The sequence below is a fragment of the Erpetoichthys calabaricus genome, chromosome 11, assembly GCF_900747795.2.
Source record: "Erpetoichthys calabaricus chromosome 11, fErpCal1.3, whole genome shotgun sequence".
NCBI lineage: Eukaryota > Metazoa > Chordata > Cladistia > Polypteriformes > Polypteridae > Erpetoichthys > Erpetoichthys calabaricus.
The window spans coordinates 73,581,829-73,605,942 of NC_041404.2; the positions used below are offsets into that span (position 1 = coordinate 73,581,829).

At 37.9% G+C, this 24,114-nt stretch overlaps 1 protein-coding gene across 6 annotated transcripts in view; it reads right to left on the reverse strand.

The window, feature by feature from the left end:
* si:dkey-151g10.3 (serine/threonine-protein kinase WNK3) overlaps positions 1-24,114 on the reverse strand; it is a 343,184-nt gene that overhangs the window by 216,652 nt on the left and 102,418 nt on the right. For all 6 annotated transcript variants that reach the window (XM_051933579.1, XM_051933582.1, XM_051933581.1 and 3 more), the window contains exons 7-9: positions 16,887-17,106; positions 14,524-14,851; positions 10,326-10,489 (exon numbers count right to left, since the gene is read on the reverse strand). In XM_051933579.1, the coding sequence (XP_051789539.1) occupies positions 10,326-10,489; positions 14,524-14,851; positions 16,887-17,106 (712 nt within the window). The remainder of the gene's footprint in view (positions 1-10,325; positions 10,490-14,523; positions 14,852-16,886; positions 17,107-24,114) is intronic.

A 24,114-nucleotide genomic window follows, 5' to 3' on the forward strand; every position in this document is an offset into this window, starting at 1 on the left:
GCAGAACTGACCTCTCTGTACTATTCTGTCCTCTGCATCTCCTGGAGTTCAAAAGAAATACCAACATGCAGCAACATGTGGACACTGGCCAAGATCAGGAAAAAAAAAACTGACTACAACCGCATGAAGGTATGCAAATGAATATAATGTTGCATCAGTGCAACAACGTTTTCCGAAATGTACAATACAGGTCATAAAATGAATTATTCCAAATGTCATATATACTAAGTCTCTCTTTTTATGTCAGTGACATCATGGATCAGAAGGTGCATACTAATTCAGTGTGAGCAGGAACACTCAAGAATAAAACAATGAAAAATATTCACATCCACAGTCATTCTCAGTCACGCACACCACTCACATCCACGTCCACGTCCACAGTTTTCCCAGTCTCTTTCACGCACAAGATCTGACACGGTTTTCAAATAAAGAGGGGGTATAACAAAACAAGTCATACCACGTCTTTATCTGAAAATGGCGTCAGATGTGTGGGGGTGGGGGGGTTGTGTGTGGAAATTTGAATGCGAGTGAGAGAATAAAACCGAAAAGAAAAAAAAAAAAACGCTAACTTTGACAAGTACTATAAATTTACAGACGCAATGATATTAACAATAAGAGCAGCTCACTACTCAAAATGGTAAATTTGGGAAGCAGCTGATATCGAAACCGCGACCACTTGATTGGAAGGCAGTAGTTCTTAGCATTGCACTACGCAAGCTGTCATATCAACCGCCTACCATAACCTGCTTTCTTTTTACTTCGGTTAAATTCTTGAATAAAAAGTGCACTTGTTTTGTTATACTTGTACCTTTTGTGAAAGTGTTTATTTCATATTTGTATTTCAGGCTTCACACATTATACATTTCATGTCTATATTTTGTCAATTATTACTAAAACGTGAAAAACATTTCTGTGTTAACGTTTTTACATAGATTGTTGATGACACTGAACACACATAAAATGTAAGTATTCCAAATGACGATGTACTTTTTACCCTATAAAGCTCCAGCACTTCACTCGAAGATAAACACTGAGCACTGAGAAACCTCTTTGCGATTTGAACTGCAGTAGTGGGCGTGGGGATGGGAAACCAGGCTGCTTGCTGCTTATCGACACATTTACTGGACAAAAGATGCTGACGGAGAGGTAAGAAAGGATTTAAGGTGGGCCGGATTTACGAGTTTTCTCATAGGCTCTGGTAATTCTAGTGTTAAAAATCAACTGCTTCTTCAAGAGACGACAAACAAAAACATCCAGTGGTTATTTGTGGGGGTGGGGTTGGTTTTTGGGGATTGTTAATCAGAGGACAAAGAAAAATGGCTAAATTGTTTTGAGCTAACATAAAAGCCACAAATACTCAAAAACTCTTTACAACAGTCAGGCACATAAGGGCATCTCTGAGTGTAGAACTTGACAAATATTGAAGTGGATATGCCACAGAATAAAGCCACACTGCTTTTCATTCCTGTCAGCTTTGAAAAAGAAGAGGCAAAAGTAAGCATAGTAATGTATTAACACTAGAATTACCAGAGTCTACGAAAAAAACTCGTAAATCCGGCCCACCTTAAAACCGTTCTCACCTCTCCGCCAGCGTCTTTTGTTTTCATATTTTAGTAATAAATGTTACAAAATGTAGGCATCAAAAGGTTCAAGAATGATACAACAGCTTCCATGGCGTAGTGCTAAGATTTGCTGTCTCAGAGCGCAGCAGGCTTGCCGTGCCTCAGAGACCCGAGGTTGATTGAGTTAATGTATCGTTCTTGAACCTTTTGTGAAAGTGTTCATTGGATCTTTGGAAATCAGGCTTCACAGATTATATAGTTTATGCCTACATTTTGTAACATTTATTACTAAAATATGAAAAAGTGTCTGTTTTAACAATGTGTTTACACAGATTACTGTAGAAACGGAACACACATGAAATGCATGTGTTCCAAATAACAATCTATTATTTCCACTCTAAAACTCCAGCAGTTCAGTCACTCCCAGATAATCAAACAAGCCATGAGCTGGGAAAACTTACTGAACGTTCTGTGATGGTGGGGGATGGAATAGCCGGCTACTTGCTGCTCGTCTTAATCGGCACATTTAGAAAGACAAAAGACAATGGCGGAGAGGTGAGAACGTTTTTAAGGTGGGCCGAATCTACGAGTTTTTTTGTAGACTCTGGTAATTCTAGTGTTAAAAGAAACAATGAAGAAAGGCAAAAATGCATCCTAGTCTGACATGTCCCGATTTCTGCTGCAACATGCAGAAGAAAGGATTAGAATTTGACATGTACAATATGAATAAAGAATAAACACTGGAGGTGATATTGTGAAAGCGTTTGAAAAATCTTTCCCTGGCATACATTAGGACTCTCAAAACCAAATTGAGCATCATTTAAATAACACAGTATACCTAAGGATTGTTGCTGACCATTCCTTTATGGTCACAAAATACACTTTTTTTTTTTTTAAAACAGTGACTTCAATGGTCCATGAAGGCCTCGCATCTAAAAACCAACAGAATCTCAGTGGCAGAAAAAAGAGACCATCATATAGATGGAAGGATATTTTAGGTCTAAAGAAATAATGAATGTCCAGTTAATACCTGAAGTTTCAGAAAAGTTTTTTATCAATATATTCACGTTTCACTATGAATAAATGGCTTTGGTAGCGCTGTTCCCTAACAACCCTAAATGCTCAAATTCATTTTAAAATTTTCTGTCCGGCCTGTGGGTGAAAGAGGAAGCAATATAATATGACTGCTTTCTCTTAATAATAGTAATATTAAAAATAAAAACTCACTGTTATGAAGGTAATATGAAAGGTAATAAATTATAAATATGATTTACGGCAAATTGTACACAGTATATATATCTTGTAAAATAAAAAAAGCAAGTTGAAACTGCTACGGAAAGATTGAACACTTAATGAGTAATTCATGTATGTAGTGCAGTTTTTCTATACACAAGAATTTCCATAATACAGTGGAACCTCGGGTCACGACCATAATTCGTTCCAAAACTCTGGTCGCAACCTGATTTGGTCGTGACCCGCAGTAATTTCCCCCATAGGATTGTATGTAAATACAATTAATTCATTCCGGACCGTACAAACTGTATGTAAATATATATATATATTTTTTAAAGATTTTTAAGCACAAAAATAGTTAATTATACCATAGAATGCACAGTGTAATAGTAAACTAAATGTAAAAACATTGAATAATACTGAGAAAACCTTGAACAGAGAAAACTAACATTAATAACTAATAATAATAATTCATTACATTTATTTAGCGCTTTTCTCAGTACTCAAAGCGCTATCCACACAGGGAGGAACCGGGAAGCGAACCGACAATCTTCCACAGTCTCCTTACTGCAAAGCAGCAGCACTACCACTGTGCCAACATTGCAAGAGTTCCCGCTACAGCCTTATGAACTGCTTGCTGTAAACACTTTTTTTTTTTTTTTGAGTTTTAAGCACAGGGGAAAAAAAATGAACATTTGAAAAATCCGTAATTTATACAAAAACTAATCATAAAAAAAACCAAGAAAACTAACCGTGCATGATTCGAGTTCTGGCATGACGGAAGTGAGGAGGAACTGGGTGGAGAGGAAGTTACAGTTTTGAGGGAGAGTCCGGCTCCGCAATGGAGGGATGTTCTCCTTCAGGTGTTTTCTTTCTTGTGATTTCTTGGGTTTCTGGTGTTTTTAGCTGTTCAGCTGGTGGATCAGACTTCGCGAAATAGCGGTCTAATGTGACTTGCCTTTTCCTACGCATTAAAATTTTTCGGAAAAACGAGACGACATTGTCGTTCATCATGTTTATCACTCTGTTCGTAACCGCTTTGTCAGGGTGGTTCTTCTCGAAAAAATCCTGGCACTCGTTCCATTTTTCCATGATGGCTTTTATCGCATCACTTTTTATAACTGCCCCTTCCTCTTCCTCCCCTGAGGACTGCTCCTCGGTGAGCAACCTATGCTGCTCCTGCTGGAGTTCAGTGAGTTCCTCCATCATCAGCTCCTCCTTGTGATTCAGGACCAGCTCCTCGATGTCCTCATTATCCACTTCAAGACCCATGCTCTTGCCCATGGACACAATCTCATCCACAACAGGAGGCTCAAAGCTTTCTAAATCCCGTTCAGGAATGCATTCAGGCCAAAGTTTCTTCCAGGCCGAGTTCAAGGTCCGGTATGTGACGTCTTCCCAGGCTTTATCAATGAGGTTGATGCAATGAACGATATTAAAATGGTTCTTCCAGAACTCTTTCAGGGTCAAAGACGTCTCCTCCGTCACATTGAAACACCTGACGAATAGTCCTTTGGTGTACAGCTTCTTAAAACTTGAAATAACTTGCTGGTCCATGGGCTGCAAAAGAGGAATCGTGTTGGGGGGGGAGGAACACAACCTTGATAAAGTCGTACTCCTCGACCATATCGTCAACTAAATTTGGAGGGTGTGCTGGTGCATTGTTCATCAGAAGAAGGCATTTTTCAGACAGATTATTATCTTCGAGATATCGCTTCACGATAGAAACAAAAGCCTCGTGCAGCCATTCCAAAAACAAGGTCCTTGTGACCCAACCCTTCGTGTTTGCCCTCCACATCACGGGCAGTCTGGCTTTGTTTACATTGTGCTGCCTGAAAGCACGAGGGTTCTCAAATTGGTAAACGACTAGCGGCTTGATTTTTACGTCACTACTAGCGTTAGCACACAGCAAAACGGTTAACCTCTCCTTCATTGGTTTATGGCCGGGCATAGCCTTCTCTTCCTGGGTAATGTAGGTCCTCTTCGGCATCCTCTTCCCGAACAAACCGGTCTCGTCGCAGTTGAACACTTGTTGCGGGATGTAGCCTTCGTCCTCCACTAATTTTGAGAAATTTTTCATGAATTCTTCCACAGCTTCAGCGTTGGAACTAGCAGCCTCTCTATGCCTGACTACACTATGAATGCCACTTCTCTTGCAAAACTTCTCAAACCATCCTCTACTGGCTTTAAATTCCTCACTTTCACCACTAGTAGAAGGATAGTTTTGCTGCAAATCGTCATGAATCTTCCTGGCTTTCTCGCATAACATCGCCTTGCTTACACTATCCCCTGCAAGTTGCTTCTCATTCAGCCACACTAGCAACAGTTTTTCCACCTCTTCCAGCACTTGACGCCTCTGCCTGATTAACACTGTAAGTCCTTTTGCAACATCAGCTGCTTTAATGGCCTCTTTCTGCTTTAGAATAGTTGAAATCGTAGATATTGACTTCTTGTACTCGGCGGCAAGATCAGTAACACGAACGCCACACTCATACTTTTCAATAATGTCTTTCTTTAATTCGATTTCAAATTTCTTCTAACCTTTCTTCTCACCAACACTACCACTCTTCACTTGCTTAGAGGCCATGGTTAACTGCAAAATGAATGCAAAAGCACAAGAAATAGAGCACAAAGAGTTCACAGCAAAAGCACGCACATCTGACCAAGAACAATGTACAGGGAGATACTGAACACGTCAGCGGTTCTCAAACTGTGGGGCGCGCCAGTAACAAAAAAGGGGGTGCGAATGTTGCCATATGTGGCGTAATTTCACTATTCGTAGGGAAATTTTAAACTTGTAGCTGTGTATCGGCAGCAAAAAATATAGGAATAAATTTTATCAGGGTTTCAAAAAAATGTTAGGGGGGTGCGATTAAAACTTATGAAAACTCAGGTCGCAAATACTTAAAGGTTGAGAAACACTGGAACACATGCGGAAATCATCGGCGCGTACGAACCGGAAGGGAAACGAGCTTGTTTGTCAACCGAGTGTGTGGTCGTGAACAGATGCAAAAGTTTGGCGAAGTTTTCGGTTGTAACCTGATTTGTATGTGTTCCGAGACGGTCGTGAACCGAGGTTCCACTGTACATTTGTTTCAAAAACATTTATTGCTTCCTTATTTCTACTGGTACACAACGAAATCACAACCCTTAGTCTGTCTACTGAAAAATTAGATTATGTACTATATAGTACCCCAAGAAGGAATAGCTTGACTAGTATTTCTGCTCAACTTGTAATGTCATGTAATGCATTGTTCCTGATAGTGTCTTACCATAAAAAAAAAAAAATCCCATTTCTCAATTTGACAAATGCACACCATCTTGACACATTGAGAGGGTCTTCATTTTTAATAACACTCAACTTTTTTCTTTTTTTTTTTAAATTTTATTTATTAATTTTATTGTAATCATTCCATACAAATAGATCAATTTATAACAAAAAAAAAAGAAAAATTGAAGACAAATCCAACCCCACCCCTGAGAAAGAGAGCTTAGCCAAAGGAGAATTGCTTAGGGCTTTTTTAATAAGGCAACAATAAACAAAAGGTAGAAATATATATAGGTATATAAAAAATGGAGAAGGAAAATAAATGCAGTAATAGTTATTTCTCTTATTCTAAAATAATATTGATTAGATCCTGCCAGGTTTTGAAAAAGTTCTGTACAGATCCTCTAACTGAGAATTTGATTTTTTCCAATTTTAAATAATATAAAACATCGGTTTCCCACTGACTTATCAGAGGAGAGTTAGGCTTCTTCCAATTTAACAAAATAAGTCTGCGTGCCAAAAGTGTAGTGAATGCAATCACCGTTTGCTTGTCCTTCTCCACTTCAAGTCCGTCTGGAAGAACACCGAACACAGCTGTTAATGGGTTAGGAGGGATTGTGACACCAAGGCTGTCTGAAAGGCACTTAAAAATTTTGGTCCAAAATGATGTTAGTTTGGTGCAGGCCCAAAACATGTGACCCAGTGAGGCAGGAGCTTGGATGCAGTGTTCGCAGGTTGGATCTTGCCCTGGAAACATTTTGGACAGTAAGCGAGACAGATGAGCTCGATATATAATTTTTAGTTGAATAATTCTATGCTTTGCGCATATGGAGCTCGAGTGAATTCTCTGCATTGCTACCTTCCATTCCTTTTCTGATATATTGATTAAGAGATCTTCTTCCCAATGTCCTCTTGGGTCTTTGAAAGGTAGGGACTCTAATAAGATTTTATATAATGCGGAAATGGTGTTTAATTCCTCGAAATTGAGAAGTAATTTTTCCAGCATGATGAAGGGTACGAGGTGAGGAAAATCGGGCAGTTTTCTGTTTAACAAAATTTCTAATTTGAAGATAGTGAAAGAAATGTGTAGCTGGGAGGTTGAATTTGGAACGCAATTGTTCAAAAGATGCAAATATGTTGTCTATATAAAGATCTCTGAGCATTTTAATCCCAAAACTTTTCCAGGTATTAAAAACTGGATATGTTTGTGAGGGTTGAAAGAGGTGGTTCTCTTGCAGAGGTGCCGCGGATAAAAGATTTTCCATCTTAAAATGCTTTCTAAGTTGGTTCCATATTCTGAGTGAGTAAAGCACATTTGGGTTATTAGTATACTTGCAATAACTTGCATTTATTGGAGCGCAGAGCAGGGAGTAAAAAGAAGTGCTACAGGATTTTACTTCTATTGCGGACCAAGCCTGTGTATGTTCATTTATTTGTGTCCAGGTTTTTATGGCTTGTATGTTTGCTACCCAGTAATAAAACTGAAAATTAGGTAAAGCCATGCCACCTTCTGCCTGAGGTCTTTGTAGAGTAGCTCTTCGGATATGTGGGTGTTTTGAGTTCCAAATGAATGAGGTTATCGTTGAATCTAACTGTTTAAAAAAACGACTTATTGATATATATTGAAATGTTTTGAAATAAAAAAAGAAGTTTAGGAAGGATATTCATCTTAACAACGTTAATTCTTCCGGCTAGAGTGAGATGAAGGGTTGACCATCTATGCAAGTCTTGCTTAATTTTTTCCATACAGACGGCAAAATTTTGTTGATAAAGAGCTTTATGTTTACTTGTGATATTTACCCCATGGTATTTAAACTGAGCTGCTATGGTAAAAGGTAGGGTGTCCAATCTAATATTATATGCTTGTGAATTCACTGGAAAGAGTATACCTTTATTCAGATTAATTCTGAGACAACACTCAGCTTTTTTAATTATTTTTTTTAAGTGAAATATTGTACAATCCAATAAACATTTATTTAAAGGAGTACTGAAATAAATAAAAAAAGTAATCAGGTGGAGTGAAATTTGAAAAAAAGGCAAAGTTTAAATGCTATCACTGTGCTACCTCACACTGCCTCATTGTTTGTTGCCTTTGTCCATAAACTGCCTTCTTTATTCTTAACATCAAAAAAGGTTACAGTTAAACAAATGCTCCGACTTTCAGAACATATTAACCTAACACTTTTCAGAATCTGGTAGAGTGTAATGCACAAAGAGACATTTATAAATAATACAATTTATCAAAGAGAAAAGCCCACTCAGTCCATGAAGTTTATCTGGTTAGCTAAAAGCCAATTAGTTTCATCAATATACCTTTAAACCAGTTAAAGTTTCTCCTTCAACTGTAGTACTTAGTAGTTTGGATCCAGATGACCCTTCATGCGTAGTGCTTCTTGACATCCATTTGATAGGCAATTCCCCATTTTTCCATTAGTGCATCCAAGTACATTATTTATTATTTAACTGAAATAAAACTGCTAGAACATTATCCTCAATACCTCAGAGAATGCTAGGGACCTGGATTTAGTCACCACAAAGTCTACTCTGCACATGACTAAAGAGTTTAAGCCATCTTACAGTGTTCAAGGAGGACATGACCTCAGTGCATGCTGCTTTTTTCAGAATAGTTTAATAGAGCTACTGTTGTCGTTTCTACAGCATGGTGACCAAAACTGAACAAATGCTCCTAATGCAGTCTCACTAGTGTATTATAGCCACTAATTTTCCTAACGCCAAAATGTGGTACCGTGTACTCATCTATATTAAGGGTGAACTCACACTAGCAATTTGTTGCATTCCCATGCATGTTTGTCTGTATGTAACCCCACAAAATCTAATTTGTTTGACTAGTGTGATCACTCTGGGCCTAAGCACGGTTCAGTAGCATTCGGGAACAGTATGAGCGCTAAATGTGCCTGAGCACGGAAGACAGAAATGACAACAATGATGTGACAAGTCAGATTGTACAATTCTCTTTTCATTCAATATCTTTTGAGTTAAAATCAGGTGTTTATTCTCACCATACACATGAACGTGAATTGTAGCTGGCAAGAAAAGCTGTAAATTCCTCCCTTAACATTATTTGTCACCATAAAAAGCTTCTCAGACATGCAGCACGATTAACAGCAAAACGCTGTGCTGCACACTCAATAAATCTGTAAGAGGGTACAATGTTATCCTGCCATACACAACTCCAAAACAATCACAAAATAAATAAAATCATTTTGACATTCATGCTGTCGCACTGTGTTCGGTTTTTGCTTTGGCTTTACACAGAGTTGCATGGTCATGATGAAAGTGTGCCTGGGTCCAGAACATTAAGCACAGTGTGAGTGCAGGCCAGCAGGGGATAAAGGAAGGGGGACAATCACAGTTGGGCATAGTATGGAACAATCGTGACTTGTGTGAGTTCACCCTAAGTGAATTTTATTTTTTAACTCTGGTAACTATTCAATATACAGATTTTGAAGCAATATTCAGTCTCTATTTCAGAAGAAACCACGGCCCACATTACATAAAAATCAGTGGTGGCTTTCTCCCTCTATTTACTGGAATAATAACATTTTCTGACTAGTAAGAAAAGTAGGGGACATCAATGACTTGCTTGGCTGATCCCTGCTCAGTTTTGCCATAGTGTCCCAGAACCATTTGGCTGTTTCTGTTAAATCTTTGCCACTGAGTTTCATTATAGTTCAAAGCCAAGCAAAATGACACCTTTTATTGGCTAACTAAAAAGATTACAATATGCAAGCTTTCGAGGCAACTCAGGCCCCTTCTTCTTCTGCTTGCATATCGTAATCTTTTTAGTTAGCCAATAAAAGGTGTCATTTTGCTTGGCTTTTCTCTATATTCATAATGGCTAACACGGTACAACACCCTAGTATTATAGTTCAATAACACTACTTCAAACTTTAGGAGAACCTCTAAACATACATTAAATAAATAAATAAATAAAATTGTTTTTCCATGATTGTTTAGGCTACCAGTGTACTGCACTGAAGATTGTACTTTTGAAAAATTACTAAAAAAAAAATTGACATGCAACAATAGATACACATTAGATACAATAGTTTAGGACTTTCTCTTTAAATGACTTTTTTATTAAAATAAAAAAAATTCAAATAAAATAATACTATTAATTGTTGCATTGAATATGTCAAAGTTATCAGCTATTTTTGCAAGACAGATTAATTTATTGTAAGCCACTAACATAATTCAATTAAAATCATGTTCACCTAAAAAAAAAAAAAGTAGGCACTAACCGGTGCTGATATCTGCGGATAACCAATTGGCTGTTTGTGAAACTGTAGCTGTAGTCCAACATCTGACTGTGCTATACAGGCAGTTTGATTATGTCCACTCATAATCTTTTCTGAACAGGTGATGTAATCTGCATGGACTACATTGCCTTCTGTAACAAATTCTCCTATGAAAGAATGCCATAGTAAAATATTAACATGTGTAGTACATTCAGATATACAAATACACACAAGACAGATGTGCACCACTTTTGCAGTAGTTATATTTTAAAATTAAAACCAAATGCCTTCGCTGCACAGCCTTATTAATCAAACATTACAAATGGTTAATAGTTAACAGTGCACTCTATGATGTGCTGGAATCCATTTGAAAGTTACCTTCTGCCTCTTGCCTACTGAAGCTCCACTTGATACTGGTTGAAGTCTTTTAGGAAAATGGATGGATGGCTAAACTTCAATATACTGTTTCAATGCAATATGTCCCACATAGTAGGGAAATTAGTTTGTACCCTGCAGTGTACATGTGAGCCACTCCTGCAAAAATGTTTATGTTCATTCCTGATAATTTTAGAGCATTTCTCTAGACAAATAGCAGATTAATATTTTGTGTGGTCAGCTAAAAATGGTTAATTTCTTTGCAAACACCAGACTGCTTAATTGAATAAATAACAACAGCAAAATAGTATTAATTACTTCTGAAATTATCAGCACACACCACAACAAGAAGCTAAAACCTTATGGGAGGATTCTTTTTGAATTGAAGACTTCTCCCATCATTAATTGGTTGAGTCTGGTCTTCAAATCAAAAAAATAATTCCATGAGGCTTTAGGGTTTTCTATATAGGATGTGCGCTGATAACTTCAGAAGTATTTATCAAAATTTTAGTACAAAACATGGATTTTGTACATTTTGAACATATGAATGGATAAATAGAATGTGGCAAAAGTAATGCAAAATATTTTTTTTCTTTTTCCAATGAACAGTGGATTCAGAAAGTACTGTAATTAGATCACGTGTTGCTGCCTTGCATTCAAATAATTTACATTCAGTACTGTATTTAGATCACGTGTTGCTGCCTTGCATTCAAATAATTTACATTCATTTTTTCCTACATCAAGTATTCAGCACCCCATAATGACAAAGTGAAAATTTGATTTTAGAAAGCTTTAAAATGAAAAATAAAAAAAACTACAATATCACATTGACATACTGTGCTGTTCAAAAGTATTCAAAACCGTTGAATGTCACCAATTTTCTCCATGACAAAAGATTTGCACACATTATTTATCCATTCAAGATTTTAATGTGAGCACTTACGCTGTCACTTTTACACTGTACAATACAACATAAAATAAAGTCAAAAATTTAACTGAAGAAGAAAAACTCAAAAGTAGTGTTGCGTATTTAAACCTCTGTGCTTTGGAAGCTGCAGGTTTACACAAATGACACAAAGGTGACAGTCATCTGACCATAATTAAACATAATTAGGTCCTACTCGTGACTTCTTTATCTCTCTCAGGATATAAAAAGCACCTTTTGTAAGGGTCATAGTCTTTATAGGGAAATCACTGCAAAAATGAAAGACAAAGGAGCATTCCACTGATGTGAGAAACAAAGGCACTGAAATGCACAAGGCAGGAAATAGCTAGAAAACTATATGAGTTTGAATGTCCTTTTAAGCACTGTTGGATCCATCATGAGAAAGTAGAAGGGTTCATCACAGCACCCACAGTCTTGCTAGAAACAGATCGTCCCTCAAACCTTAACATCAGAGCAAAGTATCGACTGGTGAGAGAGGCTACTAAAAATCCAACAGTCGGATGAGACCAAAATAGAACTTTTTCTCCAGGTTTCAAAAAAGGTGGCATAATACTAACACTGTCCATGCCTCAAGAAACACCATACATATGGTGAAATATGGTGGTGGCAGCCTCATTCTATGGGGATGCTTTTCTTATGCTGGGACTGGGAATCTGGTTGGACACAAATACCTCACAATATTGCAGAATAACTTGTTCCAGTCTGCTATGAACCTATGGCTTGGGAGAAGGTTCGTCTTTCAACATGACACTGATCCTAAGCATAAGGCCAAAGCAACACTGGAATGGCTTAAAAACAGAAAGGTGGATGCTTTGGAATATTTAAATCAAAGCCCTGATCTTATCATATTGAGCATCTGTGGCACTATTTGAAAACTGATGTTCAGAGGCACCATTCCACCAACCTTGAGGATCGCTATAACAAACACTAACTTCTGAGTTTTTTCTTCTTCAGTTAAATATCCACAGAAAATAGTTTATTTTAACTTTAGAAATGTATTATTACAGCATAAGCGTTCACGTTAAAAATATTGAATGAATAAATATGTACACACATCTTTTGCCATGCAGAATAATGACTTTCAAGGTGACTGAATTCTTTTGCACACCACTGTAAGTATTCAAACATTTGCTATGATACTTGAAATTTGGCACAGGTACATCCCATTGCCTGTAGACATAGATCTAGGAAAGGCTACAAAAATTTCTTCAGCACTAAAGATTCTCAAGAGTATAGTTGCCATAATTCTTAAATGGAAAAGTTTTGGAACAAACATGTCTCTTCCTAGAATTGGCCACTTGGCCAAACTGAGCAATTCGGGGGTGGGTCATGGTAAAAGAGGTGAACAAGAACCCAATGGTCACCATGGCAGAGTTCCAGAGAACCTGTATGGAAATGGTAGAAACTTCCAGAAGGACAACCATCACTGCAACATTCCATTAATCTGGGCATTTTGATAGAATCCCCAAACAGAAGCCTCTCCTCAGTAAAAGATATACTGAAAACAGCTTGGAGTTTGTAAAAAGGCACCTAAAAGTCTCCCATGACTGTAAGAAACAAGATTCTCTGGTCTGATTAAACCAAATCTGGTATCATGCCTAGAGAAAACCAGACACTACTCATCACTTTTACAATACTATTCCAACAGCAGCATTATATTACGGGGTTGTTTTCAAGTGGCTAGAACCGGGAGACTGGTCAGGGTTGAGGGAAAACTGAATAGAGCAAAGTACAGACACATCCTTGATGAAAACCTGCTCCAGAGCACTTTCACACTCAGACAGGGCTGAGGTTCACCTTCCAATGGGACAATGACCCCTAAGCACAAAACAAAGACAACACAGGAATAGCGTAGGGACAACTCTGGGAATGTCCATAAGTTGCCTCACTAAAGCCCAGACTTGAACCCAAACAAACATCTCTGGAGAGACCTGAAAATAGTTGTCCACCAATTGTCTCTAACCTGACAGAGCTTAAAAGGATCTGCAGAGATGAAAGGCAGTGTTGCTTGATGGGAGAAAAAAAAATGAAAAAATTACCAAAAGGTTGCAATACAGCAAGATGTGAAAAAATGGGAAGGGGTTGTGCCTTATCTCAAAATCTGATTCATGTCACTCTTGGTCAATGAAGTGACATACAGTACACATATTACAGTCTCAAATGGTATGAAATACTACAATGTGATCTACAGTTGTCAGCAGAGAAACCATGCCATGCAATCTATGATCGTATGTTTGATTTTCAACCATAAGATCCACATTCAAGTCCTGCAGAATCACTTTCAAAGCCAAGTATCTTTCACAAGCTAGTAATTTACAGGAAAGAGGCAATCTTTTAAGACAGAAATCTCACATTAAACAAGAAAAATGCTTTACAATGTATATAACATTAGCATAAGCTTACTTTTGCAAAGATGACTTAACATATTTCAAATCGCCATTTCAAGAATAACTTGAAATTTACATCACACTAATTAAAGGTTTCAGGTTAGGCAATCTAAAAATCTTCTACTGAACACCATTCCCCCACAACTCAACCATCAGAAAGATTGAAGCATTTTCTCAATAATGCATTTTCTATGAGAGTAGACTGACCTTGTGATAATACTAAATTCAAAATGGTCCAAAATCACAGTTTACTTGGGTTTAAAGGTGAAGTTATTGAAAATTTAGAATCTGTTGTTATACACTGCTAAAACAGTAATATAATGAAAAGATACCAACAATGCATTGGACTTACAGAAAAATGTACTACATATACCTGTATTTTCTCTACTTTAGCAATGTTTGCAAATACAGCAGCAGAAACAGTAATGTCATACTTGCACCCAGCTTTGACCACTTTCTACAGAAGAACGAGTACAAAAAAAGCTTTGAATACCTGTAAAGGTAGTGCTTTGTACTTTTTGCTGTAGCTGCTGTAGACGGACATGTTGATCAACCTCTGTTAGTTCTTCTGGTTCAGGCAATCCTACTTGAGTCACAACACTAAGACCTGGGGTCTGACCAATGGAAGAGACAAAACCACTGACTTGTGATGATGTGGATGGACCACCACCTCCTGTTAGCACTGTCTGGGAATCACGTCGTTCTTCATATCCACGCATAAGTTGTTTCCATTCTCTTGATTTCTTAATTAGAGTCACACGGTCCTTTATTGACTTTGCAACTAACTTAGAGTCACTTTCTGTAAATAATTTAGACTTAACCTAAGGAGAAAATACAAAAAATTATTTAAGAAAAAAACACACAGTAACAGCACACAAGATAATGCCTGGGTTATACTTACTAGTGGCATAGCAAGGAAATTGATATATATACATATAAACCAAGTTTTAAAAGTAAAGAAAAATTTGAAGTAACTACCTAAAGAACAGTAGCCAACATGTTTAAATCAGACCCTAAACAATAGTTTTGTTACAAAAATTCCAGGTAGCAATATGTTCTATACGAGAACTTGCCTCAATATTTCTCATAATTTCTTCAATACACTGAAAAAAGTATACTGTGGCATAAAGTACTTTGTAATGATACAATCTGTGAAATGGTACTGTTTAAAATAAAACTAATTACTTAAATGGAAGAAAAACATCTGACAGAGTGAGGCATTATAAAGGCATATTGCCGTAGGTATAAAGAAGCTCCAGTAGCGTTTCTTGACACAGTTCTACTGAATAAATCATTGGCTGCAAGTACAGGGTGTTCCAGATCTAACTATGTAACTTTTAATGCAATGGACCACCCTAGAGAGGGGATGTTTAACATTGTTCTTAATGGCAATCAGTTCTATCATCATTGTTTCCTCCATTATTTTTTCCAACAAGATGAGACTGTGTCCCCTAACTGTGTTTACCTTCTTAAGCAGCTTTTTGTTTCAAGAGGCCTTTTGAAATAATGTTATTGGCCCAGTACAAATCAGCGCAGAAAAAAAAATCAGTTGTCCATACAAGTTGTAGAATATGCAAAGAATTTCACTACCTACATTGAAGAAATTCAGTCTCCTAAAGAAAGAAAAGACTGCTCTTCCCTTTATTTTATAGCTTGTCCAATAGAAATAGAAAAAGAAAAAAATATGGGTGTAGAGAATATTTGAGAAAGGCACAGCTCAGAATGATGTAATAAATGAATTAAATACTGTGCAGGGTTATTGCCTTGGTATAATATTCTCTACAGTTATTAAACAAGAAAGTAAACTTACTCTTATGTGTACAAGCATTTGCTCCACATTGAGCATTGTGAGGAAAAACTGAACTGAAGATGCAAAGAATGCTTCATACATATTAACCTTGTTGAGACAGAACAAGAGTAAGTAAGTGAGAAATAAAACCAGCCCCATGCAGGCCTTTATTCTAAAGCCTTTATATAGAAAGTAGTACGTTAGTTCCTCCTTCTGGCTATATGTCAGCCAACTCTCAGCTCCCAGGAAATTTCTAGCTCTTCTTATGTCCCTTACATGCATTGAACATGAAGTACACTGCCTACTTCTGCACAATTATTTGAACTGTTATGATCATACCGTCTCTCAAATTGCTCACCCATGTCCAAAAATTTTGTAAACTCTTTGATAGTGAATTACAAAGCTGTATATTCCAACACTTCAGCCTTGTTCTTCATTGCTTTCTCCATATCTGTTTGAGTCCACCAAATGTTTTAGCGGTAAAAGCAGTTAAGATGCAGAACTATGTGCTTTGTCTACGAAATACTGCACACTGTTACTGGTAGGATAAGAAGCAGCCACAAGGATCCAAAGTGAAGCTAGAAAAACATTCCCCCCTTATTCAAAATAAACAGCATCACAAATATTTAGTTCCAGCCTCTTCAAATATACTGCTGTTACTTTATCTTTCCTCTTGGATATTTAAGCAGATACACACAGCTGGCTAATTTTCATTATGGGATATACAACTGAGTAATTTTCACTAATAATGTTCTTGTCTTTCAATCCTTAACATTAAGGACAGAGGCAAATAACAATCAGCAGAAGCAAAAGTGTTCCTGGCTGCATGGGAGGAGCTATTTTTCTATGCTAAATGTGATAAGAGAGACCAAGATGCTCCAGGCAGCTACAAAACATTTTTCCTCAAGGACAACTTGGTGGAACACTGATGAAACTTATTGATGTAAGGGTATAATTTTTATATTCTAAAAGGCAAAAGACAAAGCTAAGCTAAAGATAGCAAGAATCACAAGATTCAGGGCCAGATAAACATCCATGAAAAGCCTACTAAAGGAAGATAAACGTACCATCTCCTGGGCAACTTCTTCAGCTATATCATTTTCTAGGTCATAGCTGAATTCAATTGCTTCATTGTCTTTGTGTTTTCCTTTTAACTTCTTTGGGTCTTCCACCCAAATACGAAGAGCAAGTGATTCTTTCATACCATCATCATCTTCTGCAAGTTCAACTCGCACACCTGTATCCTCTGCAAAGAATGCATGCGTCAAAAGATCCTTTATAGAAAGCCTGATGGGGGGGGGGGGGAAAAAGAGAATCAAGTTAAGAACCATAACTAAAACGGTCTTTTGTTGAAAATTATTCTTCTTTTAAGTGCCTTTTTTGAAAGAATATTCAAAAGGGGGTCTTGTCAGGGTGAATTAAATTATTATATGCAACTATTTGCTATATTGTGTGGGGGAGGACATACTGTAATCTTCGGAACTCAAAGCCTGAAAACCAGCAACTTAGTAGTATCATATAGTGTGTCATTATTAGAATAGTGTTCCTCTGGTTCAATTGTTTGTTTGTATCAAAACTACTCAATGTAGAGATAACTATAATTTTCTCTTATCTATCTATCTATCTATACTAATAAAAGGCAAAGCCCTCACTCACTCACTCACTCACTCATCACTAATTCTCCAACTTCCCGTGTAGGTGGAAGGCTGAAATTTGGCAGGCTCATTCCTTACAGCTTACTTACAAAAGTTAGGCAGGTTTCATTTCAAAATTCAAAGCGTAACGGTCATAACTGGAGCCTCTTTTTTGTCCATATACTGTAATGGACTACAGCTCACTGGCCGTGGGAGGCAGGGTTGCGTATCGCGTCATCTAGCCTCCCACGTAATCACATGAACTGACTGTGAACGCAGTACGTAGAAAACAAGGAAGAGCCCCAAAGAGCGCTGAAGAAAAAATTCATTGAGAAGGCAGCGAAACAATAAGAAGCGAGCGAGTGACGCATACAAGCATATTCATAAGTGCAGCTAAGGAGGAAACAAAGCACGGTGTAAACCGTAAGTTTAAATTAAGTTTGGCAAGATTGCTTTTCTCCTGTACAACTATACGTTGCATTCTCAACAGTAAGCTTGCACGACTTGGTCATATTACAACCGGAGTGCTGAACTGACAACGTGATATACAAAGAGAACTATAACAATCTTAATAAACGAACAATAAAACAATACAGAACCGCTAAGCAAGGAGAAAGGACGGCCTTATATGGCATTCGTTTATAAAACAGCGGATAGGCTGTGTAAAGGCAGCTTCACAAAAAAACAGATCCTTAAATTGTTATTGGTATATTTTCCCTCAATTTAAAAAGGTTTTCTTTTCTTCTTAAATAAAATTTAAAAGCAATACTTCACCGCTGCAAAGCCCCTCTATCGCTGACGTCCGAGGTTCGATTCCTGTAAGGGAGTGCAGTGAGTGTGTACGCCTGATGAGCCAAGAATTAGGGCGAAACATGTGTCGCGTACTCTTTGCATTATTTGACAGTAAACTATTTTCAACCATTCTATGATCTGCTTCTCACAACTGAAGGCACCGTGGCTGATGTTAGCTGACTTGCTGGCCAACCATAAGCGTTACCTGGTAGGTAACCACCCATACAATCAGATTGTGATTCAGACTACGAATGCCGTGAACGTAATTACCCCGATCTACATGCTGTCAAATAAACAAACCACACGCCGATGCGCAATGTTAGGGGCTTTGCCTCTAGCGCTGACGTCCGAGGTTCGATTCCCGTAAGCGAGTGCAGTGAGTGTGTACACCTGATGAGCCAAGAATTAGGGAGAAACACGTGTTGCGTACTCTTTGCATTATTTGACAGTAAACTATTTTCAACCATTCTATGATCTGCTTCTCACAACTGAAGGCACCGTGGCGGATGGCCAACCATAAGCGTTACCTGGTAGGTAACCACCCATACAATCAGATTGTGATTCAGACTACGAATGCTGTGAATATATATAAGTAGATATGTATATTACATATATACATTCACATTATATATATATATATATATATATATATATATATATATATATATATATATATATATATATATATATATATATATATGTGTGTATATATATATATATATGTAGATATGTATATATTTATATGTATATATATATATATGTATATGTGGATGTGTATATGTATGTATATATATGTATATGTAGATATGTGTATATGTATGTGTATATTGGCTGTTACTGTTATCAAACGACATTTTGCAAAAGAAGTTTTCCACTTTGTTGATGACTCAGATTCTGCACTGTCACACAACAATTCTGATTTGCTAGAAGAAACAGAAGAAAGTGACATCGAGAGTGTAAAAGATTGAGGTCTCATCATTAATCCAATGTGCTATGTTTTCAGGTGTTCACACATTAAGTGTTGTATTCTGCTTCTTATCAGAAGCTGCCAATTTAAATTTTAAAATCTTCTGATATTTCATGGAGTCCATGATCTCTTCTACCCTAACAAGGTTCCCCAGGCCTATGGAAGAAAAAGAGCCCCACTACATTACAGAACATACACCGTAAATGGCAGAGGGAATCAGGTTCTTTACATTATAGTTATTCTTCTTTTTATAACCACATTCACCTTGAGTGGGTGTTTCCAAAAAGTTCAGTTTTTGTTTTGTCCGACCATAGAACCATATACAGTTCTAATCAAAGTTCCAGTAGCATTTAACAAATTCCAGGTGCTTATGTTTATGGTTAAATAAGAGGAAAGTCTTTTTTCTGGCATAAAAATAATCTGTTGGCATTGAGGTGGTGTCTGATGGTAGTTTTGGAGACTTGGTGACCCCAAGATGTTAGTTTTTCTATATTTCTCCAAAAGTGAAGCGGCCCACTTACCAAGCGGCCAACTGTGTGTGAGGGCAAAATAAACTTGGGTCGTCTTCAGGCTTGACTGTAACCACTCCAGTTGAACTGAACATTGTAATGTTGCCCTAACTGTAGATATTGGCATTGGTGAGCAGTGTTATTTTTAATAGCTATTCCCTGACTTTTGAAGGTCAACACACTTTTTTCTCATTTGAATTGTGGGTCCAATTATCTTTCTATTTTGATAAATGAATAAGAGAATCTGTCTCTGTGCCAACTCATGCTATTACCCCAGTGACATTTGAAGTCATATATTACTGCAGGAAAACGTCTACATACTGTGATCAACTAAAAAAAGTCAGATATGAATGGAAAATATCCTTCAGTTACACTTTGTTCATAAGATTTTCTAGAGGTGCCAATAATCTTGGCAAATGTGTTTTTTTAAATTAATATCTCTTGATGAGCGATTATATTTTTTCTCAGAATAAATTTACTTCACGTCTCTCTCATTTTTTCACTGCAAGATTAATGTTAATTCACTAAAAGATGGATTTTTACAACCTTTTTGTACTTTCTTTACTAGGGGTGCCAATAAGTGAGGTGGGGTATGTAGTTGCTGCAGTTGTACATTAGTGTGTTAGTTTTTCATAAGACAAAGAAATCTTATGAATTAGGTGCCTAGCAGAGTAGTTGGAGTCCTGAATAGGCCTCATTTATGAATAACTGCATTCATCAGAGCATCTGGCAGACTCGAGACTGGGAGTCTTCCTCGCACAAATTAAATTCTAAAGAGCAGAAGCCTGAATATTTGCATTGGCTCCACTGATCATTGGAAAGACTTTTTCCCTGCAGGTGTTCTGAGGCAACTCAAGGTTCTCCATCAGCTCAATATGACTTTGACATCCATTCGTTTCATCTCTTTACAGATGTCCTCACTGAACAATCAACAGACATTTTCAAAGCATTCACACTAAACCACTACATAATAAATACTTTTTTTCAAAAAAATGTGCTCCACTGTGTCATCTTGTGACTAGATTCGTATGAGAAGTACAAGATATTGATCCTGTGTTCACATTGGACCTCCAAAAACAGAGGCACCATTTATTTCTTGAAGACGTCTTTATCATCAACGCATTACAGAGGAACACTGCAGAGAAATCATTGTGTAACACCAATCATAAAATGAGAGAATCCTAGCACATCATTCTACCACTTCCCTCAAGGGTTTTCGTTACATATATTGCTCGAGCATGTTACTAGCATTGGTGGAGGCTGTGGGACTTGGTCTTTTTCTCAATATTAGGAGGCAAAGAAGCATGCTGACAGGATAAGGTCCCATGTTTTTGAACCTCTTCTGGTACCACATATAGATACTCTGAGGTCTGTGGTGCTTGAGAAGTGCAACTGTCAAGTTTTGGTGTGTGGCAATGCTGAGAACTAAGTTTCCCTAGCTTCTCCTGCCCTTGTCTTGTATTTAGAAGAAAGCACAATACTACAGTGCATCCGGAAAGTATTCACAGCGCATCACTTTTTCCATATTTTGTTATGTTACAGCCTTATTCCAAAATGGATTAAATTCATTTTTTTCCTCAGAATTCTACACACAACACCCCATAATGACAACGTGAAAAAAGTTTATTTGAGATTTTTGCAAATTTATTAAAAACAAAAAAAAACTGAGAGAACATATGTACTTAAGTATTCACAGCCTTTGTCATGAAGCTCAAAATTGAGCTCAGGTGCATCCTGTTTCCCCTGATCATCCTTGAGATGTCTCTGCAGCTTAATTGGAGTCCACCTGTGGTAAAGTCAGTTGATTGGACATGATTTGGAAAGGCACACACCCATCTACATAAGGTCCCACAGTTGACAAATCTGGGGAAGGTTACAGAAAAATTTCTGCTGCTTTGAAGGTCCCAATGAGCACAGTGGCCTCCCATCATCCATAAGTGGAAAAAGTTTAAAACCACCAGGACTCTTCCTAGAGCTGGCCAACCATCTAAACTGAGCGATCAGGGGAGAAGGGCCTTAGTCAGGGAGGTGGCCAAGAACCCAATGGTCACTCTGTCAGAGCTCCAGAGGTCATCTGTGGAGAGAGGAGAACCTTCCAGAAGGACAACCATCTCTGCAGAAATCTACCAATCAGGCCTGTATGGTAGAGTGGCCAGACGGAAGCCACTCCTTAGTAAAAGGCACATGGCAGCCCACCTGGAGTTTGCCAAAAGGCACCTGAAGGACTCTCAGAACATGAGAAAGAAAATGCTCTGGTCTGATTAGACAAAGATTGAACTCTTTGGTGTGAATGCCAGGCGTCATGTTTGGAGGAAACCAGGCACCGCTCATCACCAGGCCAATACCATCCATACAGTGAAGCATGGTGGTGGCAGCATCATGCTGTGGGGATGTTTTTCAGCGGCAGGGACTGGGAGACTAGTCAGGATAAAGGGAAAGATGACTGCAGCAATGTACAGAGACCTCCTGGATGAAAACCTGCTCCAGAGCGCTCTTGACCTCAGACTGGGGCGACGGTTCATCTTTCAGCAGGACAACCACCCTAAGCACACAGCCAAGATATCAAAGGACTGGCTTCAGGACAACTCTGTGAATGTCCTCAAGTGGCCCAGCCAGAGCCCAGACTTGAATCCGATTGAACATCTCTGGAGAGATCTTAAAATGGCTGTGCACTGACGCTTCCCATCCAACCTGATGGAGCTTGAGAGGTGCTGCAAAGAGGAATGGGCGAAACTGGCCAAGGATAGGTGTGCCAAGCTTGTGGCATCATATTCAAAAAGACTTGAGGCTGTAATTGCTGCCAAAGGTGCATCGACAAAGTATTGAGCAAAGGCTGTGAATACTTGCGTACATGTGATTTCTCAGTTTTTTTATTTTTAATAAATTTGCAAAATCTCAAGTAAACTTTTTTCACCTTGTCATTATGGGGTGTTGTGTGTAGAATTCTGAGGGAAAAAAATTTATTTAATCCATTTTGGAATAAGGCTGTAACATAACAAAATGTGAGGAGCGATAATTAAAACAGTGGAATCTCAGAGGTCTACAGACAATTCCTTTGACTTCATGCTTGGTTTGTGCTCTGACATGAACTGTCAACTGTGGGACCTTATATAGACAGGTGTGTGCCTTTCCAAATCATGTCCAATCAACTGAATTTACCACAGGTGGACTCCAATTAAGCTGCAGAAACATCTCAAGGGTGATCAGGGGAAACAGGATGCACCTGAGCTCAATTTTGAGCTTCATGGCAAAGGCTGTGAATACTTATGTACAGGTGCTTTCTCAATTTTTTTATTTTTAATAAATTTGCAAAAACCTCAAGTAAACTTTTTTCACGTTGTCATTATGGGGTGTTGTGTATAGAATTCTGTGGAAAAAAAATGAATTTAATCCATTTTGGAATAAGGCTGTAATATAACAAAATGTGGAAAAAGTGATGCTTTGTGAATACTTTCCAGATGCTCTGTATATATATATTATATTTATTTATAAAAAAAAATCTTCTGGGAAGCAAAAGCAAGGCTACGATACGTGATCTTCTTGAGAGGCATTTAAAAGACCCGCGAGACTTGCCACGGTACGTCTCGCGGGGACCGTAAACATGAGAGTTGGTGCCAAGAGATTGTCCCAGGGCCATAGCAAAAATGACAGCGGCTGTACAGGCTTTAAAAAGATCGAAGGGCAACGTGACAGCAGCCCCCCCACTGACAACCCGAGCAGCGTTATACGCCCTGCAAGAAAGAATTTAACCACACCTGGGGCCAGAAATAAAGGAAAATGATTGTTTTTTACAACGTCACGCGAGACCAGGCAGTGAGCCATCATTTAAAAGGAGTCCACAGACCTCTAACCAAGCAGTTGTTGGATTGCTTTTGGCAGACAAGCATCATGTGCTCCCAGCTCTTAAAACAACGACATAAGACAAGCAGAAGAGACAGATCGCAAGCAGCAGAAAGACAGCAAGTGATCCAAAGACATTTCCTTAGTGTGTATTCAGACAATGTAGCTGGTGGCTTTTTTTTCAGGAATCTCCTGATTTCTGGCCATTGTGGATTGCACGTCATTGTAATAAATAACTCTGGCCGTTTGCGCTAATGCGATCTTTAGTTTCTTTGTTTTGACGCTTTGTTTTTCTTCTGTTTTCATATTCTGTATCTTGCTCTGCATGTGTTTCACGCCTTCATTTATTTTTTGCGTCTTTTGAATTCCACTGTTTTAATTATCGCTCACCTGATGTGTGTTTTTTGCCCCCTTGTTTTTTAACATGTTTATGACGTTTTACTTTTTTTTGTACCCATTTTTTTCTCTCCATCGCTTTTGGGTGTCTTTTCTCTGCACTTTTCTTTCTTCTTCATTTAATCGTCAATGTTTCATTTCTACCCTATTCATTTCT